General features: G+C 41.5%; 1 protein-coding gene across 1 annotated transcript in view; it reads right to left on the bottom strand.

The window, feature by feature from the left end:
- Positions 1-25055, bottom strand: part of LOC128688407 (mucin-4-like) — a 35479-nt gene that overhangs the window by 5692 nt on the left and 4732 nt on the right. The window contains exons 3-7 of the mRNA XM_053776267.2: positions 19897-20053; positions 15494-15656; positions 10488-14150; positions 4941-5180; positions 3333-3416 (exon numbers count right to left, since the gene is read on the bottom strand). Coding sequence (XP_053632242.2) covers positions 3333-3416; positions 4941-5180; positions 10488-14150; positions 15494-15656; positions 19897-20053 — 4307 coding nt within the window. The remainder of the gene's footprint in view (positions 1-3332; positions 3417-4940; positions 5181-10487; positions 14151-15493; positions 15657-19896; positions 20054-25055) is intronic.

Here is a 25055-nt window from a genome sequence, read left to right on the forward strand (position 1 = left end):
ATTCAGTGTATGATGACTAAATTAATACATAGCATTAAAAATCTTCCTTATGAAGAAAGATTGAAGACTTAAGTTACATTCACTTGTTAGACGAAAAATGAGGGGAGACCTGATAGACGTGTATCAGTGGAAGATAGGTATTAATAAAGGGGATATTAATAAGGTCTTGAGGATATCTCTCCAACATAGGAAAGTATTGGTTTGGAAATAGGGTAGTTGATGAGTGGAACAGTCTACCTAGTTGGGTTATTGAGGTTAGGACTTTGGGTATGGGTCAACAGGCCTGCTGCAGTGTTCCTCCTTTCTTATGTTCTTATGTTCTTAAGAGGTGACGGGGGAAGGGAGGGGAGCAGGTATGTATACAAGAGGGGGCGGGGGAAGGCAGGGGAGCCGGTATATATATACATGAGGGAGCTGGGGAAGGGAGAGGAGCCGGTATATATATACATGAGGGAGCTGGGGAAGGTAGACTCAAACCGCGAGAAAGTAATAATATTACAGCATGAATATAATACTGGTATACCAGAGGGGAAGGGGGGAGGAAGGGGAGCCGGTTTGTATACAAGAGGGGGTGGGGGAAGGGAGAGGAGCCGGTATATATATATAAGAGGGGGCGGGGGAAGGAAGGGGAGCCGGTATATATATACATGAGGGAGCTGGGGAAGGGAGAGGAGCCGGTATATATATACATGAGGGAGCTGGGGAAGGTAGACTCAAACCGCGAGAAGGTAATAATATTACAGCATGAATATAATACTGGTATATAATGGAAATATAAACACATATGCAGAGTTCTGTTTGTGACTTGAAAAAGTCCACTGTGTGGGCGAAACGTAGTCAATAAAGGATCACATTATACTGCATATGTGTTTATATTTCCATTGTGTCGGTATTTTATACCATTTATTTCCACTGGTATATAATACGGACAAGTTGATAAGACACATGTGCAGCAGTTAAGTATCTTTATACCGAAGTGTTTTATCTACACAGTAGACTTCTTCAGTCGAGTACAGAAGAGGGAGCAGAAACTGTAGAGATGTAAAGGCGATGTAATCTGTCCATCAGCCACGAAGACGTAGTTCTGAGGTGGTCAGTCCCCTCAGCCTGGAGAAGAGTTCTGCTCCATAGTCTGTTGCTTCACCTTCACATTGTTTCAGACTATGGAGAAGACCTTTTCTCCATAGTCTCTCCACCTTCAAGATTGGCACACTTATGCAACATATGGGAATCTTTATTAAGGAAACGGTTCACCACACAGTGGCTTCATCAGTCCAATACAAAGTAGAAATGGGCAAGGAGAGGAGGAGTTTGAGGTAATCAGTCCCTCAGCCTGGAGTCGATGTGTTGTAATGAAGACAGTATACCACGAGTATAACTGGTGAAGACAGTATACCACGAGTATAACTGGTGAAGACATTATACCACGAGTATAACTGGTGAAGACATTATACCACGAGTATAACTGGTGAAGACATTATACCACGAGTATAACTGGTGAAGACATTATACCACGAGTATAACTGGTGAAGATAGTATACCACGAGTATAAATGGTGAAGACAGTATACCACGAGTATAAATGGTGAAGACAGTATACCACGAGTATAACTGGTGAAGACATTATACCACAAGTATAACTGGTGAAGACAGTATACCACGAGTATAAATGGTGAAGACAGTATACCACGAGTATAACTGGTGAAGACAGTATACCACGAGTATAAATGGTGAAGACAGTATACCACGAGTATAACTGGTGAAGACATTATACCACGAGTATAAATGGTGAAGACAGTATACCACGAGTATAACTGGTGAAGACAGTATACCACGAGTATAACTGGTGAAGACAAAACCACGAGTATAACTGGTGAAGACAGTATACCACGAGTATAACTGGTGAAGACAATACCACGAGTATAACTGGTGAAGACAGTATACCACGAGTATAACTGGTGAAGACAATACCACGAGTATAACTGGTGAAGACAATACCACGAGCATAACTGGTGAAGATAGTATACCACGAGTATAACTTTTGAAGACAGTATACCACGAGTATAACTGGTGAAGACAGTATACCACGAGTATAACTGGTGAAGACAGTATACCACGAGTATAACTGGCGAAGACAGTATACCACGAGTATAACTGGTGAAGACAGTATACCACGAGTATAACTGGTGAAGACAGTATACCACGAGTATAACTGGTGAAGACAGTATACCACGAGTATAACTTGTGAAGACAGTATACCACGAGTATAACTGGTGAAGACAGTATACCACGAGTATAACTGGTGAAGACAGTATACCACGAGTATAACTGGTGAAGACAGTATACCACGAGTATAACTGGTGAAGACAGTATACCACGAGTATAACTGGTGAAGACAGTATACCACGAGTATAACTGGTGAAGACAGTATACCACGAGTATAACTGGTGAAGACAGTATACCACGAGTATAACTGGTGAAGACAGTATACCACGAGTATAACTGGTGAAGACAGTATATCACGAGTATAACTGGTGAAGACAGTATACCACGAGTATAACTGGTGAAGACAGTATACCACGAGTATAACTGGTGAAGACAGTATACCACGAGTATAACTGGTGAAGACAGTATATCACGAGTATAACTGGTGAAGACAGTATACCACGAGTATAACTGGTGAAGACAGTATACCACGAGTATAACTGGTGAAGACAGTATATCACGAGTATAACTGGTGAAGACAGTATACCACGAGTATAACTGGTGAAGACAGTATACCACGAGTATAACTGGTGAAGACAGTATACCACGAGTATAACTGGTGAAGACAGTATACGACGAGTATAACTGGTGAAGACAGTATACCACGAGTATAACTGGTGAAGACAGTATACCACGAGTATAACTGGTGAAGATAGTATACCACGAGTATAACTGGTGAAGACAGTATACCACGAGTATAACTGGTGAAGACAGTATACCACGAGTATAACTGGTGAAGACAGTATACGACGAGTATAACTGGTGAAGACAGTATACCACGAGTATAACTGGTGAAGACAGTATACCACGAGTATAACTGGTGAAGATAGTATACCACGAGTATAACTGGTGAAGACAGTATACCACGAGTATAACTAGTGAAGATAGTATACCACGAGTATAACTGGTGAAGACAGTATACCACGAGTATAACTGGTTTTTATTGCGACTTCCTGGATACTCAGATTAGTAACAGACAAATACAGTATGACTGTCGCTGTGATGTTAGGAAGTACTCACTCACACAAGCACTCAATCACTTACTCACGCACTCACTGTCGCACTCACCTTGCTCGTCACGCTTCAGGAGACTGGACATGATACTTCTCTCAGCTACCACCAGGTACTTAGCGAAGCCTCCCAACACCGCCACTGTGGGCAAACACATGTAATACTACAGTGACAGGTAGCTATTTGTCTAGCTACAATTAGCAGTCAATAAAATACTTAAGTCTTCTGGTGACACACACACATATACAGTGAAGAGGCGGGGCAAGGAGCTGAGTCGACCCCTGCAACCATAATTAGGTGAGTACACACACACCCCAAAGTGTACTGATCACAAACTTCAAACCCAGGTGTTTGGGCTACTAAACTGCATCATTGATCTTGTCTCGGTGCATTAAATTATCCGACCATTACTCTAGTCTGTCTCTCGCCTGATCTACACAACGCCGTAAGTTGCCGGTGTGTTTGTGACGCAGGATGTTGTGTTAGTGTTGCTGTGTTGATGATCTCTCATGAACCTCATACTCTCTAGATGCTGTGTTGATGATCTCTCATGAACCTCATATTCTCCAGATGCTGTGTTGATGATCTTTCATGAACCTTATATTCTTCAGATGCTGTGCTGATCTCTCAGGAACCTCATACTATCCAGATGCTGTGTTGATGATCTCTCATGAAGTTCATATTCTCCAGATGTGCCACTAATCTCATCATTATTTCCTCCTACAGTGTGGATGGTGTGTTTGTCAAGTATTAATGTTACGTAGTAACACCTCTTCTCTCTCTCTCTCTCTCTCTCTCTCTCTCTCTCTCTCTCTCTCTCTCTCTCTCTCTCTCTCTCTCTCTCTCTCTCTCTCTCTCTCTCTCTCTCTCTCTCTCTCTCTCTCTCTCTCTCTCTCTCTCTCTCTCTCTCTCTCTCTATCTATCTATCTATCTATCTATCTATCTCTCTCTTATGAACTGAACGGACTGCAATAATTGCATCCTAGGTGCATGTACGTATTCTTAATGTTGGTACAGAGATAAAATGCAGCCTCAATAACCCATGTATATTCCATATACTTTAAAACTAACAAACATAACTGAAAGAAATACACTAGTAATGTATAATACACAAATAACCCGCACATAGGAGAGAGAAGTTTATAACGACGTTTCGGTCTGACAGACCATTTATACGTCACACTAACACAAGAAGGTGAATGAGTCAGTATATCTAGGCGAGGGGGGGGGGGTTAGGGACAGGACAAAGAGAGGAAGAAAGAAGGAAGTAGAGAAGTAATGGAAGAGGTAATGCTGGTAGTGGAAGAAGTAGTAGTGGTAGTAGAAAGTAGGGGGAGTAGTTTCAGTGGCACAAGAGCCAGAAAAGTGCGACAACAGTAGTGGTAGTAGTAAACCATGAGATAAAAATTACACTACTGTGAAAGGTTGGTGGTCGGTGTTAAATATTTAAAGGCAATTATCATCAGGAGTTTTTAGAACCCTAATTAACTGTAATGAAAGAGTTGTTAGTGTATTAAAACATACTGTAGCAGACAGTGCCGCAGTGTACTTATTATAATGTAGCTGACGGTGGAAGAGGTAAGAAGCAAGATCGGTGTAGAGAGAGCCAAGAGCTCTACCACACACACACACACACACACACCGGTGAATGTATTAACAACTAACCGAGGTAGACAAGGCTGGGGGTGGAGAAGGAGCCCAGGATGAGTAAGGAGACGCAGCGGCTGACGCCGCCTACAACGCCCAGCGATGTGTCGTGAAGACCAGGGAAGCGACGCAGCAGTGGCAACAGCAGCAACAGTGACACACTCATCATGCTGCCGTGGAACATGTAGTAGGCGATGTAGGTACCAGTACCTACCTTCAGCTTGGTCTTCAGGTACAAGTATATAGTGTCCCCCTCAACTGCCGCACCACAACACACGCCGTCACATAATATAGGTATTATTAGATAGCGCTGCATCAGCTGCTGTCAACTACCACAACAGTGACCAGCCGCTACTTGGCAACACAAAACTTACATTAACATTAAACTTAATCTTCGTTTTAATCACTAATAAAGTAACATATGGATGTTGAAAATGGTATAAAATACCAACGAGTTGATGAGCAAGACGCATGTGCAACAGTTGAGGATCTTTATTGTTGCAACGTGTTGCCTAGACGGTAGTCTTCGTCAGTCAAACAGATATCGTTCCAGATCATGGAGCTGAATTGAAGACATGGAGCTGAGCTAAAGACATGGAGCTGAGCTAAAGACATGGAGCTGAGCTAAAGACATGGAGCTGAGCTAAAGACATGGAGCTGAGCTAAAGACATGGAGCTGAGCTAAAGACATGGAGCTGAACCAAAGACATGGAGCTGAGCTAAAGACATGGAGCTGAAGTAAAGAATAAAAAGGCATAATACCATAATTGGAACAAAACACAAATAACCCACACATAGGAGAAAGGAGCTTACGACGACGTTTCGATCCGACTTGGACCATTTACAAAGTCACACTAACACAAAACATAGTTGGTAATGTTTGTCAAGAAACAGGACAAGTGTTCCCTGACGCGGGTCTTAGTCTAATGATGACCCGCAGCTGGAGCTTTTGGTCAACTGACCGAGGCCTTCCACTAACACAAAAGGGTGAGAGAACCAGAAGACATAGGCGATGAGGACATGGACAGGACCAAGAGAGGAAGAAAAAGAAGTAAGGGTGGTAGTGGAAGTGGAAGCAGAAGTAGCAGTGGCTCTAAAAAGTAGGGAGGGACTGACCACCTCAGACTATATCTACACGGTTTATGGACTGATATCATCCTTACCTCGCCACTACTTTTACTGTCTACAGTACATCTTCCTCTGTATTTGACGGATGAAGCCTACCGCGTGGGCGAAACGTTTCAACAATAAAGATATCCAACTGCTGCACATGTTTCTTAATTATCAAAGTAATACAGAAAAATATTTTAGTCTTAAACAGAAAATTAGTAAATAAAATACAATTATGATTATAAATTGACTGTTGAAGTGGATAAAACACGTTATAACTGACTGTTGAAGTGGATAAAACACGTTATAACTAACTGTTGAAGTGGATAAAACACGTTATAACTGACTGTTGAAGTGGATAAAACACGTTATAACTGACTGTTGAAGTGGATAAAACATGTTATAACTGACTGTTGAAGTGGATAAAACACGTTATAACTGACTGTTGAAGTGGATAAAACACGTTATAACTGACTGTTGAAGTGGATAAAACACGTTATAACTGACTGTTGAAGTGGATAAAACACGTTATAACTGACTGTTGAAGTGGATAAAACACGTTATAACTGACTGTTGAAGTGGATAAAACACGTTATAACTGACTGTTGAAGTGGATAAAACACGTTATAACTGACTGTTGAAGTGGATAAAACACGTTATAACTGACTGTTGAAGTGGATAAAACATGTTATAACTGACTGTTGAAGTGGATAAAACATGTTATAACTGACTGTTGAAGTGGATAAAACACGTTATAACTGACTGTTGAAGTGGATTAAACATGTTGTAATTGACTGTTGAAGTGGATAAAACACGTTATAACTGACTGTTGAAGTGGATAAAACATGTTGTAATTGACTGTTGAAGTGGATAAAACACGTTATAACTGACTGTTGAAGTGGATAAAACACGTTATAACTGACTGTTGAAGTGGATAAAACATGTTATAACTGACTGTTGAAGTGGATAAAACATGTTATAACTGACTGTTGAAGTGGATAAAACACGTTATAACTGACTGTTGAAGTGGATAAAACATGTTGTAATTGACTGTTGAAGTGGATAAAACACGTTATAACTGACTGTTGAAGTGGATAAAACATGTTGTAATTGACTGTTGAAGTGGATAAAACACGTTATAACTGACTGTTGAAGTGGATAAAACACGTTATAATTGACTGTTGAAGTGGATAAAACACGTTATAACTGACTGTTGAAGTGGATAAAACACGTTATAACTGACTGTTGAAGTGGATAAAACACGTTATAACTGACTGTTGAAGTGGATAAAACACGTTATAACTGACTGTTGAAGTGGATAAAACATGTTGTAATTGACTGTTGAAGTGGATAAAACACGTTATAACTGACTGTTGAAGTGGATAAAACACGTTATAATTGACTGTTGAAGTGGATAAAACACGTTATAACTGACTGTTGAAGTGGATAAAACACGTTATAACTGACTGTTGAAGTGGATAAAACACGTTATACTTTAATAATTACATTTGATCAATGTGTTGAAGCAGAATGAGCAAAAAAACAATTATATCCCAGAGAAGAGGGAATTAGACTTGAGTAGACTGAAGAAAACAGTCTTAGGAAGCCAGCCAGATTATCAGTGACTTCTCTACACTTGATATCAGACAGAGGATATAACCTCCACATTTCCTTCCACTAAACAGTCCACGTGGGTTTAGCATTTATTGTAAATATGCCAATAAGTGAACAACAATAAAGGAGTAAAGTTTTTTTTTTTTCAACAAGTCGGTCGTCTCCCACCGAGGCAGGGTGACCCAAAAAAGAAAGAAAATCCCCAAAAAGAAAATACTTTCATCATCATTCAACACTTTCACCACACTCACACATTATCACTGTTTTTGCAGAGGTGCTCAGAATACAACAGTTTAGAAGCATATACATATAAAGATACACAACATATCCCTCCAAACTGCCAATATCCCAAACCCCTCCTTTAAAGTGCAGGCATTGTACTTCCCATTTCCAGGACTCAAGTCCGACTATATGAAAATAACCGGTTTCCCTGAATCCCTTCACTAAATATTACCCTGCTCACACTCCAACAGATCGTCAGGTCCCAAGTACCATTCGTCTCCATTCACTCCTATCTAACACGCTCACGCACGCTTCCTGGAAGTCCAAGCCCCTTGCCCACAAAACCTCCTTTACCCCCTCTCTCCAACCCTTTCGATAACGACCCCTACCCCGCCTTCCTTCCCCTATAGATTTATATGCTTTCCATGTCATTCTACTTTGATCCATTCTCTCTAAATGACCAAACCACCTCAACAACCCCTCTTCTGCCCTCTGACTAATACTTTTATTAACTCCACACCTTTTCCTAATTTCCACACTCCGAATTTTCTGCATAATATTTACACCACACATTGCCCTTAAACAGGACATCTCCACTGCCTCCAACCGTCTCCTCGCTGCTGCATTTACCACCCAAGCTTCACACCCATATAAGAGTGTTGGTACTACTATACTTTCATACATTCCCTTCTTTGCCTCCATAGATAACGTTTTTTGACTCCACATATATCTCAACGCACCACTCACCTTTTTTCCCTCATCAATTCTATGATTAACCTCATCCTTCATAAATCCATCCGCCGACACGTCAACTCCCAAGTATCTGAAAACATTCACTTCTTCCATACTCCTCCTCCCCAATTTGATATCCAATTTTTCTTTATCTAAATCATTTGACACCCTCATCACCTTACTCTTTTCTATGTTCACTTTCAACTTTCTACCTTTACACACATTCCCAAACTCATCCACTAACCTTTGCAATTTTTCTTTAGAATCTCCCATAAGCACAGTGTCATCAGCAAAAAGTAACTGTGTCAATTCCCATTTTGAATTTGATTCCCCAAAATTTAATCCCACCCCTCTCCCGAACTTCCTTTACAACCCCATCTATAAATATATTAAACAACCATGGTGACATTACACATCCCTGTCTAAGACCTACTTTTACCGGGAAGTAGTCTCCCTCTCTTCTACACACCCTAACCTGAGCCTCACTATCCTCATAAAAACTCTTTACAACATTTAATAACTTACCACCTATTCCATATACTTGCAACATCTGCCACATTGCTCCTCTATCCACTCTATCATATGCCTTTTCTAAATCCATAAATGCAATAAAAACTTTCCTACCTTTATCTAAATACTGTTCACATATATGCTTCAATGTAAACACTTGATCTACACATCCCCTACCCACTCTGAAACCTCCTTGCTCATCCGCAATCCTACATTCTGTCTTACCTCTAATTCTTTCAATTATAACCCTACCGTACACTTTTCCTGGTATACTCAGTAAACTTATTCCTCTATAATTTTTAGTCTCTTTTGTCCCCTTTCCCTTTATATAAAGGGACTATACATGCTCTCCGCCAATCCCTAGGTACCTTCCCCTCTTTCATACATTTATTAAACAGAAGTACCAACCACTCCAACACTATATCCCCCCCTGCTTTTAACATTTCTGTCATGATCCCATCAGTTCCAGCTGCTTTACCCCCTTTCATTTTACGTAATGCCTCACGTACCTCCCCCACACTTACATTCTGCTCTTCTTCACTCCTAAAAGATGGTATACCTCCCTGACCAGTGCATGAAATTACTGCCTCTGTTTCTTCCTTAACATTTAGAAGTTCCTCAAAATATTCTCGCCTTCTACCTAATACCTCCCTCTCCCCATCTACTAACTCCCCTACTCTGTTTTTAACTGACAAATCCATACTTTCCCTAGGCTTTCTTAACTTGTTTAACTCACTCCAAAATTTTTTCTTATTTTCATTAAAATTTCTTGACAGTGCCTCTCCCACTCTATCATCTGCTCTCCTTTTGCACTCTCTCACCACTCTCTTTACCTTTCTTTTACTCTCCATATACTCTGCTCTTCTTATAACACTTCTGCTTTGTAAAAACCTCTCATAAGCTACCTTTTTCTCTTTTATCACACCCTTTACTTCATCATTCCACCAATCACTCCTCTTTCCTCCTGCCCCCACCCTCCTATAACCACAAACTTCTGCCCCACATTCTAATACTGCATTTTTAAAACTATTCCAACCCTCTTCAACCCCCCCACTACTCATCTTTGGACTAGCCCACCTTTCTGCCAATAGTCGCTTATATCTCACCCGAACTTCCTCCTCCCTTAGTTAAGTATTTTTGTTTATTTAGTAGACAATAAGTAAAGTTGTAAGTCGATGTGCTGATCTTGCCCTCTCTAGCAACGTGTTACAACATACTGATCAGTGGAAGAATCCAGAGTTGGTCTTTACAAGGGAATTAAAGACATGGTCAGACTATGACCCTTTTTTTATTCCATTAACCCCTAGAGATATTAACTACGGTATATTATGTCACTACAAGACCAGGTATTACCTGACTGAGCTGAGGCGTGCTCACCTGAGGAGACAAAACTAATGAAGAAGGCGGCGACGAGGTCAGCCACAACGATGGCTCGTAGTCCCTGAGGTCGTCTCCGGAACGTGGCTAACATGGGGTGGTCACTGCCTCCTCCGTCCGCGTCTCCCACACTCTGGCGCACCTCGCGCTGCTCGCGTGCCTCGCTACAGGCTCGACGACGAGATGAGAGACAACTATTGGAGCGACGTGTCGTGTGAGGGAATGTGGCACCTGCCCTCTGAGACCCGCCAGGAGCAGAGTTGTCGCTTCCTAAGTGCTGAATGTTGGTGTTATACTCACCGCCATGGCGTGCTGTTGCTGCTGCTGCTGTTGTTTCTCTTCTGTGTATTGCAGCTGATCGCTGCTGCTGCTGCCTCTCACAGCTGCTCCTCCATGCACTATCATTGGGCGTGCACTGCCCACACTCACTGCCAAGAGACTTTTCACTACCTTGATCAGACATGAAAGAGTTCACTGAATTGGCAGGAGTTAGAGGAGTCTGTAGGAGGGGAGGTGTCAGGTCCAGGACGTCAACTGGTGTCGAAGGTGTCAGTAGGAAAGTCGGAATCATTTGTATGTCGTCCTCGTATGTCATGGGCAGGTGGTCACCTGCTGTCATGGGCAGATGGTCACCTGCTGTCATGGGCAGATGGTCAGGACTGGTGCTGACACGTAAGGGAGTTATCGGGCGAAAGTCGTCTACCTCGTCTACCCCCAGTGTGTCAATGCTTGAGTCTGTCGTGGTGAGTTGTTTGTCTTTAAGAGTGTGTTGGTGGTACATTTCACTATGTAATACAAAGAATGTGTCATCCAATGGAATGTCAACTGTGTCACCCACTGGAATGTCAACTGTGTCAACCACTGGAATGTCAACTGTGTCACCCGCTGGAATGTCAACTGTGTCAACCACTGGAATGTCAACTGTGTCACCCACTGGAATGTCAACTGTGTCACCCACTGGAATGTCAACTGTGTCAACCACCGGAATGTCAACTGTGTCATCCACTGGAATGTCAACTGTGTCAACCACTGGAATGTCAACTGTGTCATCCACTGGAATGTCAACTGTGTCATCCACTGGAATGTCAACTGTGTCATCCACTGGGTTGTCAACTGTGTCATCCACTGGAATGTCAACTGTGTCATCCATTGGAATGTCAACTGTGTCATCCACTGGAATTCCAACTGCGTCATCCACTGGGTTGTCAACTGTGTCATCTACTAGAATGTCAACTGTGTCATCCATTGGAATGTCATCTGTGTCATCCACTGGAATTCCAACTGCGTCATCAACTGAAATGTCAACTGCATCATCCACTGGAATGTAAACTGTGTCATCCTCTGGGATGTCAACTACGTCATCCACTGGGTTGTCAACTGTGTCATCCACTGAAATGTCAACTGCGTCATCCACTGGAATGTAAACTGTGCCATCCACTGGAATGTCAACTGCGTCATCCACTGGGATGTCAACTACGACAGCCACCAGAGTATCAACTGCGTCATCTACTGGGATGTCAACCGCAACAGCCACTGGAATGTCAACTGTGTCATCCACTCCAGTGTCAACTGTGTCATCCACTTCAATGTCAACTGTGTCATCCACTCCAATGTCAACTGTGCCATCATCTCCAGTGTCAACTGTGTCATCCACTCCAATGTCAACTGTGTCATCCACTCCAATGTCAACTGTGTCATCATCTCCAGTGTCAACTGTGTCATCTACTCCAATGTCAACTGTGTCATCCACTCCAATGTCAACTGTGTCATCATCTCCAGTGTCAACTGTGTCATCTACTCCAATGTCAACTGTGTCATCCACTGGAATGTCAACTGCGTCATCCACTGGGATGTCAACTACGACAGCCACCGGAGTATCAACTGCGTCATCTACTGGGATGTCAACCGCAACAGCCACTGGAATGTCAACTGTGTCATCCACTGGGATGTCAACTGTGTCATCCACTGGGATGTCAACCGTGTCATAACCATCTTCAGTGATGTTATTTACTATGTCACTTGTAGGACTGCCACTCAAACGTGTGTCGCTTATCTTGGTGTCACTTGTATGTGTGTCACTTGTATGAGTGTCACTTGTATGTGTGACACTTGCACACTCTTCACTTAAAGATGTGACACCAGTACACCCACCGTCGTTTTCTGTGTCGTTCTGACACGCAGCACCTTCATGCGTGTTTTTAGATGTGTCAGAGGGATCCATGACACTTATCTGCGTGTCATTCCAAGGTGCTGCCTGCGTGTCAGCAAGGTGTGTATCATGCTCGCTGACGACCTCCGGGGTGCCATACACACTGACGACCTCCGGGGTGTCATGTATACTGACGACCTCCGGGGTGCCATATACACTGACGACCTCCGGGGTGCCATACACACTGACGACCTCCGGGGTGTCATGTATACTGACGACCTCCGGGGTGCATTGTACACTGACGACCGCCGGGGTGCCATGTACAGTGACAACCTCCGGGGTGTCATGTATACTGACGACCTCCGGGGTGGAGTAATTACTCGACGCGTCACCAGGTGTGACGATGACTGGATATCTCGCGGTTATAAAGTCGTCGTTAAAAGCGGAGGTCATACAGCTGCTAGCTTCAACATGACTCTCTTCGCCGTTGTAGTCAAAATCAAGGGTCGTGTAGCTACTAGCCTCAGCAGGACGACCTTCTTGGTAATCGTCGAGGGTGTCGTTATCATATGTGAAGGTAGTGTAACTACTAGCCTTAGCGGGAGGGTCCTCTAGGGTGTCGTTGAGGTTGCCACTGACACATGGGAGGGCCGTGTAACTACTAGCCTCAGCGGAACGACCCACAGCGTCATTGTCGTGGTTGTCGTTATCACAAACTAGGGTCATGTCACTACTAGCCTCAACGGAACGACCCTCAAGGTCATCGTCGTGGTTGCCGGTATTACAAACGAAGATCGTGTAACTATTAGCCTCAGCGGAACGACCCACAGCGTCATTGTCGTGGCTGCCGCTATCACAAACAAGGGTCGTGTCACTACTAGCCTCAGCGGAACGACCCACAGCGTCATTGTCGTGGCTGCCGCTATCACAAACAAGGGTCGTGTCACTACTAGCCTCAGCGGAACGACCCACAGCGTCATTGTCGTGGCTGCCGCTATCACAAACAAGGGTCGTGTCACTACTAGCCTCAGCGGAACGACCCACAGCGTCATCGTCGTGGCTGTCGTTATCACAAACTAGGGTCATGTCACTACTAGCCTCAACGGAACGACCCACAGCGTCATTGTCGTGTTTGTCGTTATCACAAACTAGGGTCATGTCACTACTAGCCTCAACGGAACGACCCTCAAGGTCATCGTCGTGGTTGCCGGTATTACAAACGAGGGTCGTGTGACTACTAGCCTCAGCAGAACGACCCTCAACGTCATCGTCGTGGTAGTGGTTATCACAAGCGAGGGTCGTGTAACTCTTAGAATCAACCGGACGACTCTCGTGGTCATCACCATCGCTGCACGACAGGCCGGGAATGACTACGTGGTCGTCCGGCTCTTTACGACCTGTCATAGTGTCGTGCACGGGTTCCGTGACGACTAAGGCTGAATGAGGCAGATGGAGGTCGTCTGGCAGGACGAAGATGATGTACAACAAGTTGCCAACACAAACCACCTCATTAACTGCCCAAGGACAGGAAGGAAAAACACCGTCAAAAACTCCATTAATTAAAACAACCAGCCATATTATGAACCACGGAACGGGTGGGGGTTGAACTCATGGCCAGCGAGTCGCAAAACTTACTCGCCATAGGTTCAAACCCAACCCGTAAGTACACAGTTACTGTTAAGTGGCTCGTGAGTTTCCCTGTTTCCTAATATCGTATTTATTTTATCTCTATAATCTATCTTGTCCATAATTACTGTCGCATTTGCTTTGTCTGCTTTCGTAAGGTGAAGTCCAGGATCTATCCTTAATTCATGGTATAACTTAACAAATCTATGATGACAATTATGTTGCAGAGGTTCTGACCTTTGCTCACACCTCTGCAACACAATTGTCCTCAAAGATTTGTTAAGTTATACCATAAATTAAGGAAAGGTCCTGGACTTCACCTTATGAAAGTAAACAAAGCAAATGCAATAGTAATTATGGACAAGGTAGATTATAGGGGGAAAATAACATATTAGAAAACAGGGGTACTGACGTGCCTAACCATATAAGAGTCGTCACTGTGTAACATAAAAAATATACTACTCCCTTACGACCCACCCTGCAAGGTAGTGCTGAAGTGAAGGGAACATTTATCACATTATAAATTTAATTAATATACCCAACACGTGCAAACATTAACACAAAAACATGGCAGTCTAGCTGCTAATATTGGACACATTCCACAAGCTTTTCATAAAGAAATTCACCAGTCTAGGCCCTATTTTTTTCAGTTCCAACATAGGTGAATTTGTTTATTAAAATCATCTGGATTATATTCACTTGTAGTAGCTAGGCTGTCATGTTTTTATATCCAGATGTTGTTAACATTTTAAATTTTTTAGTTATTTGCATAGGCAGCGGTAGAAAAAAAAAACATTATTTTAAGCTAGGCTGTTGTATGTAGATGAAGAGTTAATGGGCGAGGCTGATGTAATTATGAGAACTTAATGTGTTCAAGTGAAGGATGAGCAAGCTTAGTCGGTGAGCGGAAATAAATCACAGGGAAAAAGTCACAGAAAAAAGGCGCAGTAAAACTTGCAGTAAAAAAATCACAGTAAAAAAGTTAAAGTAAAGAAATCACTGTAAAAGAAGTTACAGTATTTTATACCATTTTAATATTCATTTCCAGTTTCTATTTATTGCCATCCCTTTTATGGTCTTAACAACAACAACAAAAAACATCTCAGAAAGGCCTATTGGCCCATGCTAAGTATAGGCCAATAGGCCCACAAGAGAGGTTAAACTGTCGGTTCCCTGAACTATTCATCTACATAAACTGGTGTAATAACATAAGCAGTTGTTGGAGTCTGACCGAGAAAGAGGAGTGCATGATTGGTGTCATTCAGCTTTGTGAGGATGTAGACAGCAATGGTGGCAGTGAGTGTAGCCAGGGTGATACACGCCTCCACGATGCTCAGTCGCACAGTCCTTTGTTCAGGCATCGTCTCGCACGTCACATATGCGATCACTGCACTCTGATGAAGACACTTGTGGTTATTATTAATTAACCTGGTAAATTTCTTAACACTAGGACCATGGGACTTTTACTGGGGTCCCGTGAAACGCCATAAAATACGTACCATTATAAAATCCTCTTTAATCTTGTACACTACCACTGAAAACTTACCCTACCTCTCCTGTCGTTGCCATCAACATTGCACAGCTTCTGATGACGCACTGGGAAGTGTGACAGTACTTTAGCTAAAGATTTTCACCCCCCGTGGCTTGTCTTGCATTGTTAAGATCGCCTGTCTACGATTGTCGTCATATATATATATATATATATATATATATATATATATATATATATATATATATATATATATATATATAATACGTGTGTGTAAGCGTGTTAAGATAAGATAAGATTTCGTTCGGATTTTTAACCCCGGAGGGTTAGCCACCCAGGATAACCCAAGAAAGTCAGTGCGTCATCGAGGACTGTCTAACTTATTTCCATTGGGGTCCTTAATCTTGTCCCCCAGGATGCGACCCACACCAGTCGACTAACACCCAGGTACCTATTTGCTGCTAGGTGAACAGGACAACAGGTGTAAGGAAACGTGTCAAATGTTTCCACCCGCCGGGAATCGAACCCGGGCCCTCCGTGTGTGAAGCGGGAGCTTTAGCCACCAGACCACCGGGTCACTCACCAGTGGGGGATAAGTAGGTTTAAGGCTCTGACTTGCTGTTGGAGTGTAAGGCAAAATTTATGAAGAGGTTCAAAGAGTCTGGTTAGCCGGATGTGAGTCCTAGAGGTGAGAATTACAGAGAAGGAGACTTGGAGATGTTGTAGTGATGTCAACACATTTCTGACAAGACAGCTGTTAAATACAGTATAATGGTGATTTTTTTTGGTGTGAGGTCACCCTTCCTTTATGGAAGATGGCTGCGTGCTTAAAAAAAGTATATGTACTGATCATTGGTGCGATGGAGTCGCCCACACAGACACCAAAACATTTTAATATACTGTAGCATCACAACGGGTGGGGATCGAACCCGTAGCAGACGAGTCCTAAGACTCCTGGGTTGTGTGCTAACCGCTGGACCAGCCGACTTTCATAGGATTTATCCAACTACGTATTTTTCTATATACCAGCTGGTCCAGTGGTTAGCACACTAGCCTGAGTTTTAGGACTTGTCTGCCACGGGTTAAATTCCCAACAGTTCTGTGATTTGTTTGCAAAAGTGTTAAGATTTCGTAAGTTATGATAAGTACTGTATAAATAAACTTGACGGTGAGGCGCTCTCACCAGACAATATAAAGAAACAACTTGTGAACCAAAGCCCAGTTTATTTTGTGGCACATTCGTAGTGATATAGAATAATTTCACATTACGTAGACTTATTTGTTATAACCGTATTTCTGAAAAAAAAACGAATCATTTTACCAGACCCGCGTTCATGTTTTTCTTTCCATTTATAGCAGTGGGTTACAGAAAGTCCAGTCAGCTATGCATCTTAATGGTATACAATACCAACAAGTATAGGAATAAGATATATGCAACAGGTGAGTATCTTTATTGCCGAAATGTTTCGCCTGTGCAGCAGGTTTCTTCGGTTGAATGGAGAAATGACTAATATGCTGGAGACTAGCAGTGGATAATTTGAGGTGTTCAGTCCTTCAGCCTTGATAAAAGTAAGAGATGATTTAAGGTGTTCTGCCTCTCAGCCCTGATAGAGATAGAGCAGTAATTTTGAGGTGTTCAATCCCTCAGTCTTGGTAGAAATTGCTCGGTTTCATAATGATTATATGTTCGATATCAGATCTTATGAAGGCATTTTTTTCTACAGTGCACATCCAATTCCTGGACAAAAGTAATACAATTGGATACACTGTCAGTGTATCCAGTTGTATTAACTTTAATTTCTTGTGTGTCTCGTGTTACGTTCATACAATGTGTGTAGGGTGCATAATATACTAGTTGCTACCATACACAAAATGCATGTAGGGTGTACAGTATTCTAGAAGCTGCTAACATTTGTACACTGTACGTGAAGAGCACAATAAGCTACCAAAAAAAATCACAGCGTTAAAGAAAACGTTGAAATTTAGAGAAAACAACATATATCACAGCTGACTGTGGTAGAACAACATACATCACAGTTGACTGTGGTAGAACAACATACATCACAGTTGACTGTGGTAGAACAGCATATATCACGGTTGACTGTGGTAGAACAACATATATCACAGTTGACTGTGGTAGAACAACATACATCACAGTTGACTGTGGTAGAACAACATACATCACAGCTGACTGTGGTAGAACAACATACATCACAGTTGACTGTGGTAGAACAACATACATCACAGTTGACTGTGGTAGAACAACATACATCACAGCTGACTGTGGTAGAACAACATACATCACAGTTGACTGTGGTAGAACAACATACATCACAGTTGACTGTGGTAGAACAACATACATCACAGTTGACTGTGGTAGAACAACATACATCACAGCTGACTGTGGTAGAACAACATACATCACAGTTGACTGTGGTAGAACAACATACATCACAGTTGACTGTGGTAGAACAACATACATCACAGCTGACTGTGGTAGAACAACATACATCACAGTTGACTGTGGTAGAACAACATACATCACAGCTGACTGTGGTAGAACAACATACATCACAGCTGACTGTGGTAGAACAACATACATCACAGTTGACTGTGGTAGAACAACATACATCACAGTTGACTGTGGTAGAACAACATACATCACAGCTGACTGTGGTAGAACAACATACATCACAGTTGACTGTGGTAGAACAACATACATCACAGTTGACTGTGGTAGAACAACATACATCACAGCTGACTGTGGTAGAACAACATACATCACAGTTGACTGTGGTAAAACATACATCACAGCTGACTGAGGTCAAACATAATATGACCTTTATTATATAACTTTAAAAATCACTGTTACTGTTACTAATTATGTGCTTTAATCTTAAGAGTAAAGATTGTGGAATTTTTTTTTTACATAATTTCCTAAATGTAGAACATATAAATGAATAATATAATAAATGTGTATTAAAATGTGATGCTATTTGGACCCTTCGAGAAATTTCGAGTGAGGAGGTGTAGAAAAGCTGCGGAGTGACGCCGGGGAGAGACGCCATACTGAAATGTGTGAACATTGGACTGAATTGTGCAATGTAATCAGGCGTTCCCGAAGGTCAACTGTTTTTTTTCGGCCTGAATTTGTAATTAGGAACTTGTGTTACTGTCCCCTGTTGAAGAATTGGGACAGGAAATCTGCGGGACCTCGAGAATTACGTGTGGATGGTAGGAAGGATACGAACATTACTCACAGGGAAGTGCACCATTAGCCCTTGTATTTAAATCTCTAGCTGGCCAGTATGGGGTTTACGTGTTAGGCAGGTGTTGTGGTGTGTTCCGTCTACAGTAATTAAATGGCAAGTGGTAATACCAATTTCTTTTGTGTACCCAGCAAGCCTAATCATATACAGTCCACAACTTTAATTTACCAGAGTATCTGATTTTAGTATTGTAATTATTAATTTAATGTCAGGTCTAGCTGTTTGTGAGAGTGGTGAAGAAGTGGGCATCAAAGGAGTTACAGTTCAGCGACCTGCTGATTTAAGTCCCACCCAAATTACTTGCAGGTAATAATTCAGGTAAGGCCCTGAAAGCCTCCTGCAGGTGATTTGCTCACATTATAATAATAATAATAATAATAATAATAATAATAATAATAATAATAATAATAATAATAATAATAATAATAATTCACAATGATGTCTGTAATAGCATTGATGATTGAAGAGAGTACTGATAACAAGTATATAAACGAACATGAAACATAACGAGCCTAATAGAGTCATCATTGCTAATCTTATTGGCATAAACTATTATAATTTATATTGGGTAACCCTAGGCTAGGCTAGTCAACGTAATATATATGCCCATAACAACTGTGTTCCCTCAACACCATTGCCAAAATTTGAATATGTGTGAAACCTAAATAAAAAACAAACATGCTTGTTCTGCTTTTTTATGAGTTGAAAACTTGTTACAGCGAATATTAATTTTTTTATAGTATATGGGATGAGGGGGAAGGGAAATTATCTTGGTGTGAGGGTTACCTTGGGGACTTGGGGGCGTTACTTTGGTGTGGAGGGGGGAAGGGTAACCTTGATAGTATGGAGTGTTATCTAGGCGGAGTGGAGGGTTACCTTGAGTGTGATGAAGCCACCAGAGAGGCCTGCCAGGCAGCTGCCACAGTATACCCACTGTAGGGAGAGTGTGGGTAGAGAGGCCAGTACCAGGTTACACAAACCCCACAACACCAGACCCACTGACGGCACCAGCATCATCGTCTTTCGCGACCACCTGGCAGTAATATACACTATTATTCACATGGAGTGACGGGACTCGAACCATTGATCCTAAGATTACTTGTCCAACGTTCCACCAACTACTCCAATCGTTTATTACGAATTTTCAGCATATATACTACGGTGTATATTACTGAAGTTACGATGATTTCTATGTACTATGATTTCTATGTATTTCAAATATGAACAGATATATAATGAATTTTGTAACATATACAAAAAATGACATTAAGCAATATATTCCAAAATGAAGAGAAATATCTAATTTAATAGAAGTGGGTGCAAGGAGAGAAGAAGAAAGATAATTTCAAAGCCGAATTGTAGAAAAAAAATACTAAAACTAAATTTTTCATTCAATTAAAAAAATAAATGTAAGATACATAATATAAAATTTTATGACTGAAGACAAAATCACTGATTTAGAAGAGAAAATCCCTAAGATACTAAACATGAAGTTAAAGAGTTTTCTTCTTCTTATGACCAGAGTCTTTGGTAAGATGGGTAAGGAAGAAGGATGGGTAAGGATAGAAATATTGGAAAAGGGTGGGAGGGGGGAGAGAGGTAGGATATAAAAGGTAAGTGGCCCATAGAGAGAGTATTAACACCGGTCAAGACATTAACTTTGGCTCATCAGACCCCAACACTCAACTGTGATGCCGCTGAATCTTCAAATATCCAACGAAGAAGTCAGGCTAAGAAACTTAAATAAAACCAATTGGTCTTTCAAAGAAACACAAAGACAGCAAAGAGCTATAAATCGACCCCTGCAACCACAGTTAGGTGAGTACAAAGAAAGTGTAATAAGCCTAGTGACCCATGATAGGTAGGTCTTTCTCACCCACCCACACCCACTCATGTACTCCTCCAACTTATATTTAAAGCTACCCAAATGTCTTGCCTCAATGACACTGTATTTGGGAGTTTGTTCCACTTATCTACAGCCCTATTGCCAAACCAGCACTTCCCTATATCCTTTCTAAATCTAAATTTCTCTGACCTTAATCCCATGCAGCGAATCCTGTCTTGCTTAGATATTTTCAAAACTCTGTTTATATCGCCTTATTTAGTCCTGTTTTCAGTTTGTACACTTCAGTCATATCTTCAGTAATTCTACGTCTTTCCAGAGAGTGCAGATTCAGTGGCCTCAGTCTATCTCCCAAGAAAAGATTTCTAATACATGGTAATAACTTTGTCATTCTTCTGTATATTTTCCAGTGCATGTTCTGTTGTAGATTCGCCGGCATAATCGCTCGGCCCGGGCACTTTCCAAGAGGTGGCCCGACCTTGGCTCCCTGTCGAGGGAGTGTCTCAGACCAATGTCTTTCATGGGAGGAGGTACAAGTACCTCTTCGTCTTCTGGGACCAGTTGTCCCCAGGCCTAGCCCCATTCCCCGCCTCCCACGGGGCTCGGAGGGAGAAGCTAGGCTCCTTGAGCTGCCACAAACCCCGCCCACACTGGGCTCGAAGGGTGTGGCAGCTGCATTAGCAGCAGACGATGTCAGGAGGTGCAAAGGCAGCGGGTACTACAGGATCCTTTTGGAGTCACACCCCAGCTTTGGGCATTAAGCCCAATGGAAATAAGTAAGGACCCCGATGGAAATAAGTCATTCTGTCTGACTTTTTTGGGTTATCCTAGGTTCTCTACACATATGCTGCTATGTATGATAATCTATGTAACTGTATTTGTGTATACCTGAATAAACTTACTTACACTGGGTAAGCTCAAGAATGCCTCTTGCTGTGTGTGTTGCTGCTACTACTACACTTGTTCATTCTGTTATGTGGAGACAACCTAGCAGTATAATTTAAATGAAACCTAATAAAAGATATATGAAGTTAAAATATAACCATAGGAATTTTATTATATTTATTTTTTGATATGAACCCAAGATTTCTACTAGCTTTATTGCAAACACTCATGCGCGGTTGTTATGGATATAAATTTCTGCCAACCCGAACTAAATCTTTTTCGCATTCACTTTGAGTAAAATTTTCATTATTTTCGTAGCATATAAGTGCAATAGTTATTTTTTTCCCTAGGATTAGAACCTCACACTTGTCTACATTGAACGGCATTGTCCACTCAGACCAGGTCACCCTTTCCAGGTCGTATTGTTACTTTCTAGTGTCCTTATCAAAAATTGTTTGACGACCTTCTTTAATGTCATCAGCAAATTTACTTATGCCGCTATTTATTGCCTCATCATTATTTTATTGTTTGTGTAGGCTGTGAACAACAAGGGTCCCAACACTGACCCTGACACAAATAGCAACAGGTCCCCATTTTGATTTCTTCCTATTAATCGGTCAGCCATGCCTTGTCCCAAAGGGATAGTCTCTTCCCACACCACTATCTTAATTAGTCCCCTGTGTGGACTTTATCATAAAAGACCTTGCTGATGTCCATATACATAGTGTTGTATTCTTTATCTTGGTCCACCTCCTGGCATACCTTAGTGAAAAAGTTAATCTAAAAGCATTTTTGGGCCGTATGTTAGGATTTTTTAAACTCACTTGAAATGCAGTATTAAAAAAATGCATGTGCTAAGTTGAATTATGTATCCTTAACCTTTTTAAATTTTATTTAAAAATGAGCTAGTTCTAAAAGCTAATTAAATTTTAAAAGGTTTGTGAATTTATAGATTATATACCTTGTATTTATATACCTTTATATACCTTCAGTTAATTGTATGTCATGTACAGAAATACAGAAATTTAGGTCAGTAGTTAAATTTGTATTTGACCAACATTTGTAATAACCTCCACAAACGCCATAACAAATTGTTTTGCTAAAATTTCCAACAAATTGCTTTCAAAAAATTCCAGAAGTAGTTATAAATTAAAAGTAGTTACAAACTTATTATAAGGCTGGCCGAAATGTTCTGCATAACCAGACACTTTCTATAAAGTATGTTAATAATGTTATCTTTTTCTGGATCATTTATAAACCATATTTTGTAGAAATAAAGTTTATCCTTTATAATTATTTAACATTTCAAGAGTAAGAGCGTTGTCGAAAATACACAATATACATCGAGGGGTGTATGTCTCTCAGTGTGTATACACATATTGTTTTAACCCAGTATTTTAGGGATTAAAATTTGTTTTGTCTGGTGGTGAACAGGTTACGTGCAGCCTTAATGACCCTTGTGTAGCCAGTAGGCTTTAAACTCCATTTACCAGCGTAGTGGAAGACCTGAGAATCGGTTGACGATTGCAGCCCCCTTAAGTGACAGGCCAATTGCAGCTTCCTTAAGTGAGAGACCGGTTGCAGCCCCCTCAAGTGAGAGGCCGGTTGCAGCTTCCTCAAGTGAGAGGCCGGTTGCAGCCCCCTCAAGTGAGAGGCCAATTGCAGCCCCGTCAAGTGAGAGAGGCCGATTGCATCCCCCTTGGGTAAGAGGCTTCTTAATATTTCGTCACTCGAGGACGTTAACTACAACCAGTGCTGGTGTTGAAGAAGAACAATTCACAACTTATCCACAAATTACAGATGAAAATTAGAGGGTGTGGTCCCTCCTACACTTGGTAACGAACGATTCACGAGGGATTAAAACTGTCTGTTATACATTTTCAGTTTGTGGGTTGGTTGTGAATTGTTCCAAACACGGTATTGTGACTTATCTGTCGTGTACCTGCAACTTCGTATTTTCTGCGAGAAATGCAAACCTATGTACAATTCACCACCAGCTAGAGAGAGGAGACCCAACAGCAGCTAGATAGAGGGAACCCAACACCGGCTATTGAGATGGGGACCCAACAGTAGCTAGAGAGAAGGGACGCAACACCAACTACTGATAGGGGACCCAACAGCAGCTAGAGAGGGGACCCAAGAGTAGCTATTGAGGTGGAACTTAGAACATTAAAGAATATGACAGATAGTAGGAAAAAGTTGAGGGACGCAAGTAACTTGATAAAGTTTTGTTAAGAAAAACAAAATCTGTAACCCAAGTCATGCTGTGCACACAGTGTCTTTCTGCTGTGACACTGCTGATGTAGCTGATCAGGATGATTACTTCAGTTCTGATACCACCAACCTTAGTGTGACAGACGAAGACAGGATGTTCCAGAGATAGGACACAGCAACAAGGGGTCACAATTGGAAGTTGAAGACTCAGATGAGTCACAGGGATGTTAGGAAGTATTTCTTCAGCCATAGAGTTGTCAGGAAGTGGAATAGTCTGGAAAGTGATGTGGTGGAGGCAGGATCCATAACTAGTTTTAAGATGAGGTATGATAAAGCTCATGGAGCAGGGAGAGAGAGAACCTAGTAGCGACCAATAAAGAGGCGGGACCAGGAGCTATGAATCGACCCCTGTAACCACAATTAGGAGAGTACAGACCCTATTAGCAACTCTGTATATAGACAAAAATTAAACAAAAAGCATTGGACAGTCACAAAAAAAGGAAAGCACAACAGCAAATCATATAGAAATATTAATTGAACTCGAAGGACATTGCACAGACAGTAAGTAGTCTGAGAGTTTTGTATTTACATATGTGGTCAAAGGTACTGCTGAAGTAATATACAGACACAAGACTAAGACTTGGGTGTGCTACAGAAATAATCAGATTCATAGGAAAATGTCTGGCCGTAATATACATGCATATTATTTGGTACGTTCAGTAAGCACAGGGAAAATGTGTGTTCATTTATGATTAAGCAAGTGAGAGAACAAATCATAACAAAACTAAAAAAGATTTAAACTTTGTTGAGCAAAAATCAAAAATGTATTTTCAATAGCAGAAGTCTAGTATTATTTGATATGCCTTAGACCATCTTTTCAATGAACGAGTAAAACGAAGAAAAGAATAATAGGATAAGTTCTGCGTGGTGTGGTTCGAGAGTGCAGCTGCTGGGCTGGAACACACTCGCTTAGGCCCTTGAAGCTGGCAGATAATGACACAAATACGTTTCACAACTAACCCACCAGATGCTTATAAAACTGAACGTTTCAGTTCGTTCTGGACCGATACTAAATAGGGAGTGACTTGTTTCA

This window comes from Cherax quadricarinatus, chromosome 19, assembly GCF_038502225.1.
Source record: "Cherax quadricarinatus isolate ZL_2023a chromosome 19, ASM3850222v1, whole genome shotgun sequence".
Lineage (NCBI taxonomy): Eukaryota > Metazoa > Arthropoda > Malacostraca > Decapoda > Parastacidae > Cherax > Cherax quadricarinatus.